The 17,694-nt window shown below is 39.9% G+C and overlaps 1 protein-coding gene across 1 annotated transcript; it reads right to left on the reverse strand.

The window, feature by feature from the left end:
• Positions 1-2: 2 nt before the first annotated feature.
• LOC147150234 (long-chain fatty acid transport protein 2-like) lies at positions 3-17,155 on the reverse strand. Its single transcript, XM_086024835.1, has 11 exons — positions 16,561-17,155; positions 12,438-12,647; positions 12,124-12,282; positions 9,267-9,391; positions 5,966-6,160; positions 5,701-5,791; positions 5,418-5,616; positions 5,207-5,304; positions 4,835-4,965; positions 1,944-4,055; positions 3-1,495 (listed from the first exon to the last, which is right to left on the reverse strand). The coding sequence occupies exons 1-10, from the start codon at positions 17,042-17,044 to the stop codon at positions 3,879-3,881; spliced, it is 1,869 nt and encodes a 622-aa protein (XP_085880961.1). The 5' UTR covers positions 17,045-17,155; the 3' UTR covers positions 3-1,495; positions 1,944-3,878.
• Positions 17,156-17,694: the final 539 nt, after the last annotated feature.

Consider the following 17,694-nt stretch of genomic DNA (forward strand, 5'->3'; position numbering starts at 1 on the left):
GATCAAATGGAAAGTGTTTATTTGAGCAGCAATAGGTGAGCATTAAAAAACTGGACTGTTTACGCCCATTGAACTTTCACACTATTACCCGCCCCCCACCTCATCCCCTTTGCTCGCCTTCCTCTTCTAGTGGCTGACAGCACAGATAGTATTTTTTTTTTTTTTTTTTCTGCACGGATAGCACTAATGCGTCATAGGCTGTCTTGCACGCGATTTATATGCATACAATGGCCGTTTTGGGGTAAAGGTACACCACAAAAAATAAGGGATATGGGGATTGGGTGAAATTTCAGGACAAACCTAAATAAAATATTTTCTAGTGCTCTTAATTTGACGCTCTCTAAACTTTTGAACTGTTCGGTGTTTTGGTGCACGTGTGTGCGCGCGTTTTGCATTACTTGCCGTTGTCCAACAAGGAGATGGAGGAAGAATTCCACATTTCAATTCTATTCAGTGACTCTTAATTCAGTCTCTCTGTTGCAACCTAACCTACTGATAACATTCTGTTAATAAATTGTTTGGCGTCATCTTTGTCTCATGATGTAAAAAATGTGAACAGGAAGGTGACAAGGACCAAGTCTAATTGAACCAATTTTTCCATTCATGGATCAAACACTACACCGTCATTTACTGGGTGTTTGTCCTTCAATTTTAAGACAATGATAGGCCTATATTTAAATATGCTTTCAAACCATGTTAATTGACACAAATGTAGTATTTTAGCCCTAGAATATCATAGTTAAGAATAATATCAGTTAATATATAGTACTGTACTAAGTGATAATGGTAATGGTGATGATGATGAAACGGACAGTAATGGTGGTAATAGAAATATACATACATATATACAGTACAGTATAAGTAGGTCTATTTAAAAAAAATATATATATACTACGTTCATTTTAGGGCACTTACTCGCAATTATTTTATGATTGATTATTCCATCAATGAATGGAAAAATTTGCAATAAAGTGTATTACAAAACCATTTCCCCTCAGTTACTTAAATTCTAAAGACTGAAGGAAAGCAAGGAACTCAATACAAACTGATGAGATGAGGAAACAAGTCACAAAGTGTTAGAGGGAGCTGATTGAGCAACTCAAGGGATCTGGTAACCGAGCACAAGGGGACAAAATAACCAAACACGACAGACACATAAAAGAATCATGAAGAAAACATGAAACTAAACTCTAAATCAAAACAAACATCAACAACAGAACGGAGAAGACCAGACAAGAGGTTCCTGGTGGAACCAGTCTAGTGGGCATCCAGGGGGCCAGACGAAAGGTTGTTGGTGGGGCTAATCCAGTGGCCGTCCGAAGGCCAGACGAGAGTTTCTTGCTGAGGCGCCGGGAAGGGGGCCTGGCACTGCTGAGACACCGGGACGGGGGGCTGCATTTACTGAGGTGCCGGGAAGGGGGCCTGGAACTGCCGAGGAGCCGACATGGGGGCCTGCGGTTGGCGAGGTGCTGGCACAGGGCTCTGCCTCATCCGCCTGTCACCGTAGAGATTGGGAAGCACAAGAAGACACGAGGGGTTGGGAGTGCAAATCTTGAGCAAGGTAAATTAGAAGAAACGGGGTGAACGGCACTAGGTGAAGAAGTGCGCAGTGAACGGAGTGAAGTGGCTTGGGTATAGCTTTGGAATGGCGTGACTTGGAAAAGAATGAATTACGGGAGGAACCAGAATGTCTCCTCAGGGGTCCCATGTAAATGGCCAACCGGGCACCAAAATAAGGGTCTGATGGGAAGGCTTCTGGAGTGTACACTAAGGGATCATCATCATCATCATCATCAGAAAAACGTGACAAGGGCTTGAATAATGACTGGGGAAGGGACCGGGAAAACCAAAATCAATGTTAAAAATCAGAATCAGAAATGAGATTGACCAAATCGTGGCCATGGCAAAGATGAGAGAGACGTGGAAGAAAAGACAGAGCTTACACAAAGGGTGTGGGATGGTCGGCAGGCTCGAGGGCGGTTGGAGGCAGACCGGGACTTGCGACGGCTTGGGCGACACATCGTGGAGGAGCGACACGAGAGGTTCCCAGTGAAAAGGCAAAGCAGCGGCCGGGGAGACAATCGCTCCCCGATTGGAGGTGGAGGGATGGTTAGGAGCAGGTGGCGACGTCTTCGGCTTGGTCCACGACAGGTCAGTATGTTCTCTCACGTGAGGATCGGGATTTGGACCCATACGCAGACATGACACCAAAGTTGTAGAGCAAAACGTCTTTATCAACGAAAATACAAAGTAACTACAGACAACTGGACTGGAAGAGAGTTTACATCCTCACTCAAAGAAGGTTTGACCTACTCACAACGTGTCACTGAGTAACTCAAGCTTATAGACTGTTAAGACATCAGGACTATATGACATAATAGAGGACAAAGCATAAAAGGACCACAGCAACTGCATAGAAACTGGTACATCACGTAACCAATCATAACAATCTGGGGGTAATTTCCGATCACTTTGTGCACTTTTTTTTGAAAAGAAAAACAATCCGGGCATGACATTGTGTGGGGGAAAAAAAAAAATAATAAAATAATTTAAAAAATATATATATATGTATATATATATATATATAAATATATATATATTTTTTTACTGTTGTATTGTTTCCGGTGGGCAAAAATGTCATTATATTTATTTATTTATCAATAAACATTGTTCTAATTTTATCCTTGGTTTTAACTATTTAGAAATGAAAAAGGAAACATCGCAAAGTCGCTGAACTATAATGAAGAATCTTTAAGATTTATCAATTCAGTGATGCATCTCCGTTCATTATTGAAAAGTATCAGGATCGTATTGGCAATACTGGTCCTGTATTCATTTGGTATCATATCAATACTAATTTGCAGTATCGCACACCACCAGAGCCGGGCATCGTCTAACCTCCACCGCGTTCCGAGTTCACGGGAACTCTGTGGCAGTTAGGCGATGCCCAGTTCTGCACACCACTAACGGATACACAGTATGTGGATACAGTCTCAATTTCTCAATGCGGCAGTAATATTAGTCATTCTTCGAAGAGGATAAAGAATAAATACTTGTGAGTATTTTTAAATTGTCAATCTGTATGTGTTGCTGCAACCTGTGTTCATCTGTTGCTTAAAAGGTTATAAAACCTCCACATAGATGCTAATCGTTAGCCCGTGTCTATCGCATTTTCTACCATATGCAAGCATTAGGATTAAGCTTAACTTTGTGGTTGTTTTAAATACATAACGTGCGAATGTCTTTGTTTTGTTTAGTTTGACAGTAAACTTCAACTGGGAGTAACATTAAGCAGCTTGAAGCTTCTTTTGTAAAGAATTGTTCAGTATCTGCCGAACAGTTGCTTGCTGTGAAGTGAATTGAGTTCAATCCCACCATACACTGCTCGTATCCAAAGTTTAGACTCACAAATCAAAACAAATCGAAAGTCTGAACGAAGGCTCGCATCTCCCAAAACTTGTAAGTCGGCTCCCTCGTATCTCAGGGCACCATTTGACAGTGATGACACATCTGCCGCCGTCCTATAATTTAATAAACCCCATTGGTCCATGTCCTGCTGGTCGCCGTCACGGTCAACACAATTTGCAGATCTATCGCAACTAAATCTGCATACACCATTGGGTATCACTTTTCATGTAAACTTTTAACTATTCATGCTAACTTGCTGGTATATAACATATGTTATGTACAAATTCTAAAGTCCTAATTTCACTTGCCAGAGTGGGTCACTTCTTTTTTCCATTCACTGCTCTTGATAAGCGAGACACTACCTGGTTTCACAGACTCGATTGATAAAAGGCAAGCAGGGATCCCTGAGCTGGATGTTCAAGTCCCTCTGCAGCCACACTTCAAAGCCAGCACAGCGAGTGTGAATTGGTCTAGAGCTTAATGCTTCCTGATATGATGGAGCTGTGGACCTGAGCTGTCAGAGGTACATAACTTTTCTGCTTGTCATCGAGGATGTACAGAGGGTCCTGGATTCGTCCCGGATCAAAATTCTCCTCCACTAACTTCACTTTCATTTGCTTGAACGTCCCCGTTAACTCCACCACATCCTGCAAGAAGTTGAAACCGAAAACGGGCATTCGGTCACATGTTGGGGACACTCATATTCAGCAATAGCAATATTTATTCCATATTCTTGATATCCAGTTTAAGGTCCATGTACTAGTATGTCGTCGTCCTCACTTGTGACCCCAGCCGTACTGGTGCCACTTTTGGTTTACTCGTTTTTTTCATTAAACATTAATAGCCCAAACAATAGGCATGCATAATGCACTAGTAGCCTCCTGCAAACTAGCAGAAGAAACAAAATGCCCCCAACTTGTTTTTCCTCACTACAACATGTAGTTGTGCTGCTAACTAGTGCGCAGGAATGTCAAACAGTAGTGGAAAAAAAAAAAACGTTTGAGCATTTATTCGCAATCTTTGATATCCAGCTTAATGTCCATGTACTAGCACTATTTGGTCTTCACTAGTAGGGCAATTTTGATTTTCCAGTTGATTTAATGGGCTAGTATGTATGCTCTTTGTACACATAAAAGAGGAAGACAACTCACTGCACTAGTAGAACAGCTAGGGGACACCCATTCCATTTTTGACCTAATAGTATGCATTTAACCTTACTATTAAACTAATGTGCTGCACTAATAACACTACTAGGCACAACTAGTATGCGTATGTCACACACTAGTATCCACATAGACCCTTTAGCACCAAAACGACCACTGGCAGTATAAGACACTTGTTCTACTAGTGCACTGAATTGTCTTTATCTTTTCGCCCGTCCAGGTTAAACTGTCTAGAACCGCTGGTGACAGTGAATGAATCTTACCTTTATCCTTATAAAGCGTGGCCTAGCATACGCAGGTAGGTAGCTAACCACGTGATTATAAATTTTACTGCCATCAAACCGGGCACCTTCCTTGACAGTGACAGCGGCCATTCCTATGCGTCCCTCGTGCCCTGAACAAAACATACAAACAACACTCAATCACACTTAAGGCATGTCAGCCGGCTTGCGACATCGCTGGCTCAGCGCCAGGCTGTAGCTAGTCAAGCTTTTAGCTTGTTTTTTTTTTTTTAATTGCTCAGATAACTGTGTAAGGGTTTGTTTACTAGCGCTGCCATCTGAGATTTTTGCCACCGGTAAGTGCGTGTGACGTCATCAAGAAATGTCCTATTCGTTAATGATATTTTGAAGTACCTGGAACTTGGACCCCGTAAACATTGGCTTCTTTGAGACAATCCGTCAGTGTCAAGATGTCAGAAACTTCTGTTGTTGCCACATTTTCACCTTTCCACCTGTGAACGCAGAACATTTACAACAAAAGAGAACAGTGTGAAAAGTTTCTGATTCTTTTCCAATCCACTTTTCTTGGCAAAGTGGAAGGTTGAAATGACAAAAATCGCTGTACCTGAATGTGTCACCTACACGATCCTGAAAGTAAATGAAGTTGTCTTTGTCAATCCTCATAAGGTCTCCGCTGTTGAAGTACAGGTCTCCCTTTTTGAAAACGTCACGAAGTCTTTTGCGCTCCGTTTGCTCTTCGTTCCGGGCATAGCCGATGAAAGGAGCTATGTCGGTAATCTTGGATACCAACAGTCCTGTCTCGCCTTCAACAAAAACATTATGACAAACAGTAATGTTAAACACGGACTGTCCTGAGGTTCAAGTCACATTTTTGCACTTTTGCTCGCCTTTGGGTGCCTCAATGCAGAGACCGTTAGCATCCCGAATCACCTCATCACACTCTGTATCATACTTGATGAGACTGTAAGGAAACAGTTTCTAGAAAAATGAAGACAATAAAATGAATATCTTATTGGGGGCGTACCTCTGGAAGTTTTTACACCAAGTAACACCTATGAAAAATAGGCCTAAGTGTTCATCAAACATGAGACAGATGTTTTTTTTCCCCCCCTAAAAGTACATTTAGTAGACACGGGATAATTGTTTCCTTACCCTGTGTACAAAGTTGACCCTTCCGAGGGCTCCAATTTTCCCCGCATAGTTGACAAATCCTACATTTCCCTCAGTGGAGGCATAAAATTCTTTGATCTGAATGCATCCGAAGCGGTTCACAAACTCCCGCCATATCTCCGCTCGGATTCCATTTCCAATGGCCAGTCGTACTTTGTGGTCCTTGTCATTTTCTTTCTGCATTTCAAGCATAGACAGCACAGCAATTCAGAAAGGTTTCAGCAACATATTACTATACATTTACAAATTGAGAAATGTTAGTATTTTAGTTGTTTAGTTTCTTTGCATATGTATTATTATATATTTTTAATTTGTTATTACTATTGGAAGTGGTAGTAATTGGTTTTACTGATGAAATACAACTGTATTGAACTTAAAAGTGAAATACAAACTTGACTTGTACTTGAGTAGTGATTATTTCACAAACCACTAGAGGGAGCCCGTACCACACTGAGAATCTCCAAGTTGGACTAATCCCAAAAAGTTTGAAGAACACCATTTGAAAGTGATCCTTGCAGAATCCTCACCTTTGACTTTAACCACACTGATTTTCAAATTTAATGCAGGATATTTCTCAAAATAGTTTTCTTTCTTACATACAGAGGGCAACAATCCTCGAAAACTGGAGATCACTGCTTGAGGATTACAACCTTGTATGTGTTGGCAGACAAAGTGGCTCAGGAGCAAATACAGTAGTGTGGCCCAATCTATTTGAGCTTGGATCACAATAAAGCATATTTATTGGCGAGTAAATACCTATTTGCATATTCACTAGGGGTATGCATCTCTCCATAAAAGACAATTTGATGCAGTTTTGGATATGTTAGGTGCGAAACGATTCAAGGGCAGTTCGATTTGAAAGTGGAACAGTTCGGTTAGACTGAGTGAGATTACGATTCAATTCAATATACTATGGCTCAGTTCCATAGTGAATGATGCAATTACCTTTTTGTTGTTATTTTACACACATTTTACTGTAAATGTGTCAATTCCTTCCAATATATATCTCTCCAATAAAAGACGATTCGATACATAGCAAGTTACAATTCAAAGTGGAACGATTCGATTCAATTCGATGCACTCGCACCTTTTAAGTCTAAAAACGGTTTTCCGGTTCCAACCGGTTTTTGTTACAGCTCTTTAATTTACCTGTCCGATAGGGACAAATTCAAGCCAGCAAAAATGTTTCAACTTAATCGACTGAAAGTACACACAAAATATTGAAGCATGTGACCACTCACATTCCTTGTGAGACCCGATAACCAAGTTTACTCGATACGGTCTTCCAGGGTAAAGGCCAGCATCTATTCCGAGTGGTGACCAGATACAACTGATGCAGGGTCATGTGCTAAATTGGAGCTCCACTGCATGTGACGCAATTAGATACTCTGAATGGCCGTACAGGAGCAACTTACAGTTTGCAACTTACAGTATGCATGAATACAGTACATTCATTTTAAAAAGCTAAAAAATTGTTACATTATCCAGAAGAAGGGTTGCGATTGTACGGACAACTAATAGTTACACTACATGTATCCATAAGGAATCACACGGTTCAAACCCCTGCTGATTCTGACGCAGGACGCCGGAACCCGATAGTCGAGATTTAACGATTTCTATTTTGGTAAGCCAGCTGTGATGAGCTGAGGGGGTGGGAATGTGCAGATTTGGAAACTTATCTCCGGCAGGATCTGTAATAAAAGGCAGCTTGGTGCAAGGTCAGTTCTCAGTATTCTGGATGTGAACTTGTCTTGAATGAAAATGTGATACAGTATTTCAAGCAGAGTAGAAGCATGGTGCCCACAACGCTCTGCCAAGGAACAACCCTGTGTTAGGTTTTTACTTAAGTGGGAATCATGCGAGGTGAGAGGTTGTGCTTCGATCACATTTGCTAGCTAGTAGGGCTGACCGCTATGGCACAAAATGAATGGTATAAATTGAATCCCTTCACAAACATATAATTGAAGTATTTCCTAAAGGGCTAGTTTCTTCAAATAAAAAACAGATTCTACTGGATATAACTTTTTACATATATTTCGGTTGTTTTATATGCCTACAGTGTACATTTAGCTGTCATATTATTTCCACTCTGGACAATTCACCTGCTCAATTGCTTTCAGTAGTGTACTGTACCACCTAAAAGTTATTCTGGTGTTTTGCTGCTCTACATTTCAAATTAGGTCAGCGGTTAGCATGGCTTCTCTATCTTCTCCTGTTATCTCTTCTTGCGCAGTGTGTTTTAGCAGCCACTCCTCAACATACTTTAAAGATAACAAAACGATACCTGTCGCAAGTATGGAGGTGAGGATTAGTGAGTAGGCCATGGTAGAACAGTGTCAGGCCGCGAGAGCTAGCCAGCAGCAGCTTGTGCAGAGCAACTTAATTTGGCGCCGAGTATTACCCCGGTAGTTCCCGAGCAGCGGGAAAACCAGCTTGACGGTTCGACGTGGATGCACTGGAGTTTTGGTCAACCATCTTCATTTTCGCACCGAGGCAGCTTTAACGACGTCATCAACAAGCGTTCTTGTGACTGGCCGTACAAATACAATTCCATACTGTAAACCGCACACCCCTACTGTAAAGTTAATTCAGATTATACAATGCCTAATAAACATTTCGCCCATACTTTTGGGTGGCACGGAAGCCAAAGAAGAATCCATTCAAAATGGGGTGCCAATCCAGATAAAAGGTGGGGATTCTGAAATGTTTTTGTCTTTTTTGTTGCTATAGTTCTTTTTATTCAAGCCAAATGGGGCAGTGACCCATCACCTGGAAGTGGGTTGAAAAAAGATTGCTGCGTGTGGCTGTTGGCACCCACTCTATAAAGCACAATAACACCACCAGAGGAACAGTTCTATTTCCCAGTACAATCACAAATTACTAGCAGATTTTTTTTCACAACATACCTTCCATTATTTGCTGATTATGTTTTCAAGACAAAGCACTGTGTCCTTTCTTTTTTTTTTTAAGTTTCACTTTCATTACCATCTTGTAGCATCTTGGTGCCAAGGAACCATCTTGAAATGAGATGAGGCCCTAATATGTTGAAATGAGTTGAGGCGGTTCATGTAGTCATGCTACGCCACCATCTTGTGGCATCTATCGGCAGTTATAAACCTTTTTAGTCGGGTATGAATTACTCACAGATTTTTGGTGTTCGATTATAATATGCAGGGATTTGTCCCTACCACTGTACACGCTCACCACTCCAGCTCCTATAAACGAGTCAAACCACTGCCAATTGAACTTTGCTGAGAAAGTGCAAAAAGACATGAAACTTTACCTTGGGTGTGCTGCAGAGGTAGCGCATCACTTCTCCGATGTACTGAACGACTGTAACATTGTATTTCCTGCAGTCATCCCAGAACTGAGAGGCTGAAAACTTCCTCTTCAGAATGATTGTGGACCCTCCAAACACAAAATCATTGACATCAGTCATCAAACGCAACGGTGACAGTGGTATTGGGCCAATGAAGTGTTAACATAGTTTCATCATACTATTTATTATTAGTCCTAAATAGTGGTTAACATCCATATACCGTAAATGTGTTGGACATTTGAGTGCTAAAATTTAATTAAACGTCGCCTTTGTAATCAATAAGGGTTGTAGGAACTGATTCATTATCTTCACATGACTTCCCGTCATTTTGATATACAGTGGACCCCCGCTATTGGTGGGGGATAGGGGCTGGTAACCTGGCAAGAGCCAGTTGATTTTGTTCCATGGTTATCCAAGTAAACACCACAATGTTCAGACCAGTTTTCTTTATAGTTTCCTTCAGTCACTGAATAAACAGGTAAGAAAGCCTTCAAGTCATGGGCCGCCTCTAACAGGAGCACTTTACCTGATAACATTCGTTTGTTGTTCTCGCTCCATTAAAATTCTTCTTCTAAAAAAGTTTAATTATTTAAAACACAACTGTCAATGTTTCCAATTATAGTTTAATGTACTGTCACGCAACATTCTTTTTTTTTTTTTTTTTTTTTTTTTTTTTAAAGAATCTTTTTTTATCTTATACATGTATGTATAATTAGGAAACAGACTTGTTTCTTTTCACTCTTGCGTTGCAACTGAAGTGGTAGATTTTTTGTTAAGTGTTATTGTATTTTCTTACTTTATTTCATTTATTTATTATGTCTTTTTTTTTTGGGTAATTTCTGTCTTGAGTGGTATTATGGTTTGTCCTGTTTGATGTATTTTTAGTGTGGGAACCCCTCGCAAACGAGCCGTTTCATCTCTAGGGGTTTATCCCACGTTAACAAACAATTTGAAAACAAATGACACTCCAATAAATGTTTAAAAACAAACTTCTCTGTTTCTTTTTGTCTAAATACATTAAATTAAATTTGTTGGAAGATAAATGTTGAAAATGTGCAAAGACTGGGAACAATTTAGTACTGAATTGCTGAGATATAGCGCAAATCTCTTATCACTCTCGCAGTTGTCCGGATTTTTGTGTCAGGGTTAAAATGCGGGCGAGCTGATGAAATTAAGGAACAGCTTCCTTACTTACCACTTATTATTTATAGAATTTATACTTGTTATAACTTGACCCATTTCTACCACTACAACATGAAATTACACATCCAGCTATGCCAACAACCCGAAAAAAGTACATTTCCCTTAAGTGTTGCGTCCGCGTGCACAGCACGTGCTGCAAGTCAGTAGCAAAACATAAACGTGATGTTGTGGCTAACTACACGCAAATGTGGCTATGAGATTTTTATTCTGTTTAGCCACATTGGCTAAAATGTTTCATGACCCAGCGCCAAGCCTGACCGGCACCCTAGTCTGGATTGTAGTTCCCCTGAAAATTACTTTATGTTAGACCGCACGTGTACCGCTGTAATAACAGCACGAGCTTCAGCCTTTTAAGAAAAAAAAAAGAAAAAGCTTTCTGGCGGTTGCGGTAATCCACTGTTCATTAAATCAGATCTGTTCAGATTATTTCTTCTCTGTGACAAAAGACTCCTTTATTTGGATTCTAGTAGCAGAAAATGTAACACTTGCTGGAGGAATTATCAGGTGGGAGGGCAGGAAGTAGAGCATTTTACTCATTTGACAATAACACATTCCGGGCTTTTCAGTTTGCTAGTATAGCACTTCGGATGAGCCATTTTAAATACACAATTTAACAAAAAAGTTGCGTTATTGTTTTTTCGGGTTAAATTTCAAGATGAACAGAGAACGAACCACAACCTTTAAAGGTGAACGTAAATTTGACTTTCCGATAAACTTTTGAAAACAGATGTCTAACTTTTACATTTTACAGGAAGCTACTTTTTGCACGATTTGCTGTTCTCTAACCAGGACCTGAACGTCAAAAATTCCCAACAGGCGTTTGCTCCATGAATCAACCAGTGGCTGTTCTTTGTATGTGCAATATGTGCGCCTGCACATGGCGGCTTTTCTATTGGGGCTCCAACGTGTCCCCCCAAAAAACTAAACTAAATACAACTTGAAATGGGTTTCTATTGTAACCATGACATGTAAATCATTGGCGTTTGCATGTGTATTCAAAAAGTCACATTTAGTTGACCGGTAGTGCATTTTGGGTTAATCGTCAAATTTCACCCCAAAGTCCAACATCCCTAACTATTTTTTGGAGTAGCGTAGGTACTTTTTGTTTGTTACTATACGACTGTAAACTCTTGGAAAAGCTTGGAAACACGGTGAAAAAAAATGTGATTAACAATGCTTTTATTTTCCAAATGCAGTATTGTCTGCACTACGGAGAAAACAAACTGGATTCGCGTAACAGTTGTGACTGAAGTATGGTCTTGTGTGATTCTTTGGTGTTCCATGCCAGGGAACACAGCTGTTCGTCCCTTCTGAGCTCAAAAGTGGCTTGGACGTCTGTAGGAATGTGGTATACAGGGAATTTTCAAACTAAGGCTGGATTTACACTAAAAGCCAATGTATTTTTTGTATATGTAATGGTCGTGTAGGAGCAGAAAAACATGGAATGAAATATAATCACCATGCGTGTTCAGAAGGGTTCAGTTGAAGGCATTCGGAAGGCCATTGCAAAAGTTTAATTTCAGGCTGCTTTATTTAGTGAAAACTAATCTGATTGAGGCACCGAACTGAACATGAAGAACACAAGGTGTTGTGAGAAGTTGTCTTTGCGCACACTCACCTGTTTCAATGGAGCCAATAAAGCCTATAATGAATCCCGCTGTGTGGTACAGAGGCAGGTTGAGATAAATGACGTCACTCGATGAAACGCCGTTTGCGGATAAAACAGCCAGAGCTATTAGAAGGCGGTTCTGGTTGACCACTGCTGCTTTAGGTAGGCCTGCGACACATTACAAAAACAATTTATCTTTGAGGGTTTGTCTACAGGGTATGGTAATACAGATTATGTATTAGTATTTTAAAATAGGGAGTTAGTTTTCAATCACACTGTAGTTTCGAGTAAAAGGGGATGAAAACTACCATTGCAGTCAGTACCTGTGGTCCCAGATGTGTAAATATAAACGGCAGGACTTTTGTATGTGATGTGTTCTCTGAGCGAACAAGGCAGGGCGGCGTCCGACGCTTGATCCACTTGATCGGAGAAGCTTTCGATGCCGGGCGTGTCACAGCTTTGGACCATGAGGAGCACGACGACTCCCTGCTCTCTTAGAGATGGCAGAACAACTTCTACTGCTTCCTTCAGCTCTGCAGGACACATAGGCTATTAGACTTCAGTGATCAGTGACGTCATTGATTGATCAAGAAATTATGACATTACAGCCGATCACTGATTTTGCGTGAAATGCAAAATATCTGCCAATCCGATCCAGCCGATCAGAGCTGTGTAAAGTCTATGGCTATCACAGGTAATGGTCACAGAGGCAACAAAGCAGGGGCGGAGCCATGGGTGAGCCTGGGTGTGCACAGGCCCATCCAGATTCACAGACTGCCCACCCAGTGAGACTCATGAAAAAATATATGCTTTTCAATTTTTAGAAAATTATTATTAAATTATTTTTGAATTGGTCTTTCGTTGTGTTTTTTTTTTTAATTGAATATTAAGAATGGCATAATCGTGGTTGCCTATGGCTGATCTGAACTTCATATTATTCACTTTGTAATTTGGATTTGAATTTTATGGGGCAGTGACCCACCATAAATATAAATATAAATATAAATATATATATATATATATATACACACACACATATATATATATACACATACATATATATACACATACATACATATACACATACATATATATATATATATATATATATATATATATATATATATATATATACACATACATATATATACACATACATATATATATATATATACACATATATATATACATATACATACATATATATATATATATATATATACACATACATATATATACACATACATATATATATATACATATATACACATATATATACATATATATATATATATATACATACATACATACATATATACATACATCACATACATATGCATATACATACATATGCATATATATACATACATATGCATACATATACATATATATATACATACATATACATATGCATATATATACATACATATACATACATACATATATATATACATACACATGCATATATATACATACACATGTACACGTATATACATATACACACATGTACACTTCGGTTCTGTATATTTTCGTTACCAAAAAACAGATTTTTTTTTCTTTTAAATATGTTTATTTTGAAAAGATGACAAGTAAACAGTACTTTTTTTCGAAAAAATAAATAAAAGCGAACCATTCAGGTGATATTCTTAGAAATTACACCAGAATAAAAAATACACTAACAATAAAGATCACTTAATTTTGTAAATTATTAAGACACTGAAAGCTTTAAACACTGAGCAGCAACAGCCTATGACACATCTAAGTATTCAAGTTAAGTTGACACATCTAAGTATTCAAGTTAAAGCCAAGTTGTCATTACAGTATTGTATACACTTTTTAGGCATCGAAATGTTTGAATGTTCAACAGCATATTGTAACGAATTGGGTTATCTGTGTTGTGGTCGGATTTATGTGTTGCTGAGTAGTGATGTTTCCGAGGTTCATGAATGCATCGTAAGGTAAGCGAGTGGAGCAGCAGAGAAAGAAGAGCGCGAGCAGTTGTACGTGGATTAATAAAAACGTGATAATTAAACTACGTCTGACGGTGTGTTCCTGGAAAACGCTACAATATGATAAATCTCGCTATTTTAAGTTTGACGTTTTAGCTTCCTTGTCTAAGAAACATTCACAGTCAGATGATGCCGTGCATGTTAGACGTGCTACCTGCCGCTCATCTTATGTAGTAATGTCGGCACACAACTTTGGGACTTATACTCGTACTTTCCCCATCAGCGATTTTAACAGGACAGCCAGAATGTTCCCAAACAGGAGACCGCAGTGTACGGGGGACCTTCGAGCTCTTGCTCTTTTCTGGCTCTCACTGTTGTGCCGCCACTCTCCTCTACCGCATGCAACAGTCAATAACACCCGTGCGTAAGATCGCGCTAATAAGTGGACCGAACCAAACGCAAGTGGACCGAACCGAAAATGCCATACCGAAACGTATTAATACACCCACGTGTACCGTTACACCCCTAACATACACATATACATACATACATACATACATACATATAAAATCATTTAGATGTCAAAAAGTGTTTGCGGCTCCCAGTGTTTTCTTTTTCATGGAAATCGGGTCGAAATGACTCTTTGAGTGAAAAAAAGTTACGACCCCTGGTCATGATCATTCAATATTCCAGTCATATGTGGATCATTGGACTTCACATGACTGCGCCAACACACTCACAGAATTCAGTGTTATGAAAGCTTAACACAAAAAACATCATTCATAACTTATTTTGCACATTTGGACATCAAAAAAAAGTAAAAAAAATAAATTGAAACCATCAAAACTACAAGTAAATTAAAACCTTTAACTTTCATCCACATCCTTGGAGGGGACATTTACACGCAACTCAACTCACGTTAAGTACACTCAACAAAAATATAAACACTTTTTGTTTTTGCTACCACTATTTATGAGATGAACTCAAAGGTCTAAAACTTTTTCCACAAACACAATATCTCTAAAATATTGTTCACATACCAGTCTATGGTTAATGGTCAATGAGCATTTCTCCTTTGCAAAGACAATCCATCCCACCTCACAGGTGTGCCATATCAAGATGCTCATTAGATGCCATGATTCGTGTACAGGTGTGCCTTAAACTGCCCACAATAAAAGGCAGTTTTATCACACAGCACAATGCCACAGATGTCGCAAGATTTAAGGGAGCGTGCGATTGGCATGTTGACAACAAGAATGTCAGCCAGAGCTATTGCTCGTGTATTGAATGTTCATTTCTCTACCATAAGCCTCCAAAGGCGTTTCAGAGAATTTGGCAGTACATCCAACCAGCCTCACAACCACAGGCCACATGTAACCACACCAGCCCAGGACCTCCACATCCAGCGTGTTCATCTCCAAGATCGTCTGAGACCAGCCACTCGGCCAGCTGCTGAAACAATCGGTTTGCATAACCAAAGAATTTCTGCACAAACTGTCAGAAACGTCTCAGAGAAGCTCATCTGCATGCTCGTAGTCCTCATCGTCGTCTCGACCTGACTCCAGTTTGTTGTCTTAATTGACTTGAGTGGGCAAATGCTCACATTCAATGGCATCTGGCACGTTGGAGAGGTGTTCTCTTCACGGATGAATCCCGGTTTACACTGTTTACACTCAGGGCAGATGACACATCATGGCAAACAGCATGTGTGGCGTGTGCTTTTCTGAGTCCCCAGACTCCACCCCCCAATAAAACAAAACTGCACCTTTCAGAGTGGCATTTTATTGTGGGTTGTCTAAGGCACACCTGTGCACTAATCATGGTGTCTAATCACCATCTTTGTATGGCACACCTGAGAGGTGGGATGGATTATCTTGGCAAAGGAGAAGTGCTCTCTATCAAAGATTTAGACTGGTTAGTGAACAATATTTGAGCAAAATGGTGATATTGTGTATGTAGAAAAACTTTTAGACCTCTGAGTTCATATCATAAAAATGGGAGCAAAAACAACAGTATTGTGTTTATATTTTTCTTAAGTGTATATTGGGTTTTCCATTAAATTTTATAATGAACCTAAATTGCACTGCGATTTGCTGGTGAACTTAAAAGACCAGAAACTTTCGATGTTTCCATACAAGTTCACAATAGGTGTTAGAGCCATAAAAATATCCAAGAAGCCACTGAGCACATGACTGACACGGAAACACATGGGGGCTCAAGATAGGGCAAAAATAAAATCTAACATCCATATACAGGAAGCAGTGCATCAAAAAGGAATACTACGAAATGAAGAAAATAGACTGTTAGTTATTACAATTCTACGTAACTTAAGTTATTTTATATTATACAGTATTGTTATATTATATTTTCATGTAGCCAAAATATTAGAAATTGTACAGTCTGTACAATAGGTCTGCAGGAAGGCCTTGCTTGGCCCTTCAATCCCATAAAAGCAAGGGGAATGTGCATGATCCCAAACTCGTGGCTTCAAGTTTACCTGCAGCTGCAATGAGCACCTTGGCCTTGCTACAGTTGAAGCAGTGTAGCAGAGACTTGGTGCGGATGTTGTAGTTGAGCAGAGCCACCGGGGAGCCCAGCTTGGCCAAGGCCAGCCAGGTAAACATGAAGGCGGGCTCGTTGGGCATAAACAGGGCCACGGCGTCCCCGGCTGTGTAGCCTGGGTGGGCGAGGAGCGCGTTGGCGACCCGGTTGCTCTTCTTATCCGTCGAAGCGAACGTGTAAACGTCATTCTCGAACACCACGAAAGGCTTGTTTGGACGTGCCACGGTCTGTTCCAAAAAGCGGTCCAAAGCGAAAAATACGGGTCTCCTCCTCCTCCGCCTCCACGCGAACTTGAGCAGAATCTTCACAAGATCTCCGATATACAAGATATCCGCCCAAAGATACGGAGAAAGTCGTTTAACGGTCAAAGCTACAAGCGGGAGAGCCGCAACAACAGCTGAACACAAATACATCCACATGGTTGTTGTTTGATAAGGGCGCAAGTCGGCTCCAGGCTACTAAAAATGTGCCTCGCCCCGCAGCGAAGTGGGGAATGTGGTAAATAAGATTATTGTCTGGAGGAGGGGGTGGAGCATCTAGTACTCCAAAATGACCAGGTTGGGAAAAAGTACTCGCAATCTGTACCAACGTCGAAGTACCGATTCAACTCGTTTACCTAAGACTCTGAAACGTATTTACAAAAGTAGAGAAGGCAATGCTCACACTCTGTACTTTGTAGAACTACAGGGACTTCTTAAAAAAAAAAAAAAAAAAAAAAGATTGGTAAAATTTAAAATATTGATTCAACTTGTACTTAAATAAAAGTTAAAATAAAAAAGGCCCATAGCTGAAATGTATTTAAGTACATAAGCGGAGGTGGTTAAAGTACTCACATTCTATAAGTAGAAGTGTGGATAATTGGAAAATACTACTGCACTGATTCAATTCCTTAGGAGTAAAAAAAAAAAAATCTAAATTCTGAAACGTTTTTCAGCTCAAAAGCACAATATATACAGTATATTTGTTTAAGAAAAAAACTGAAAAAGTGGAAGTACTTATTCAAATCCTTTACCAGGGGCGGAGCCATGGTTGGGCCTGGGTGTGCACAAGCCCACCCAATGAGATTCAT

The sequence above is a fragment of the Filicampus tigris genome, chromosome 3 (assembly GCF_054856515.1).
Source record: "Filicampus tigris isolate MCC_2025a chromosome 3, RoL_Ftig_1.0, whole genome shotgun sequence".
NCBI lineage: Eukaryota > Metazoa > Chordata > Actinopteri > Syngnathiformes > Syngnathidae > Filicampus > Filicampus tigris.

Bases quoted from the DNA above. Each gene is read 5' to 3' on its own strand.
- LOC147150234 (XM_086024835.1), bottom strand. From the start codon at position 17,044: ATGTGGATGTATTTGTGTTCAGCTGTTGTTGCGGCTCTCCCGCTTGTA. The intron at 9,392-12,123 runs GTGAGTGTGCGC...TTGTGTTTGGAG, and splicing joins TATTGGCTCCATTGAAACAG to GGTCCACAATCATTCTGAAG. The intron at 6,161-9,266 runs GTAAAGTTTCAT...CTTGAAATGCAG, and splicing joins ACCTCTGCAGCACACCCAAG to AAAGAAAATGACAAGGACCA.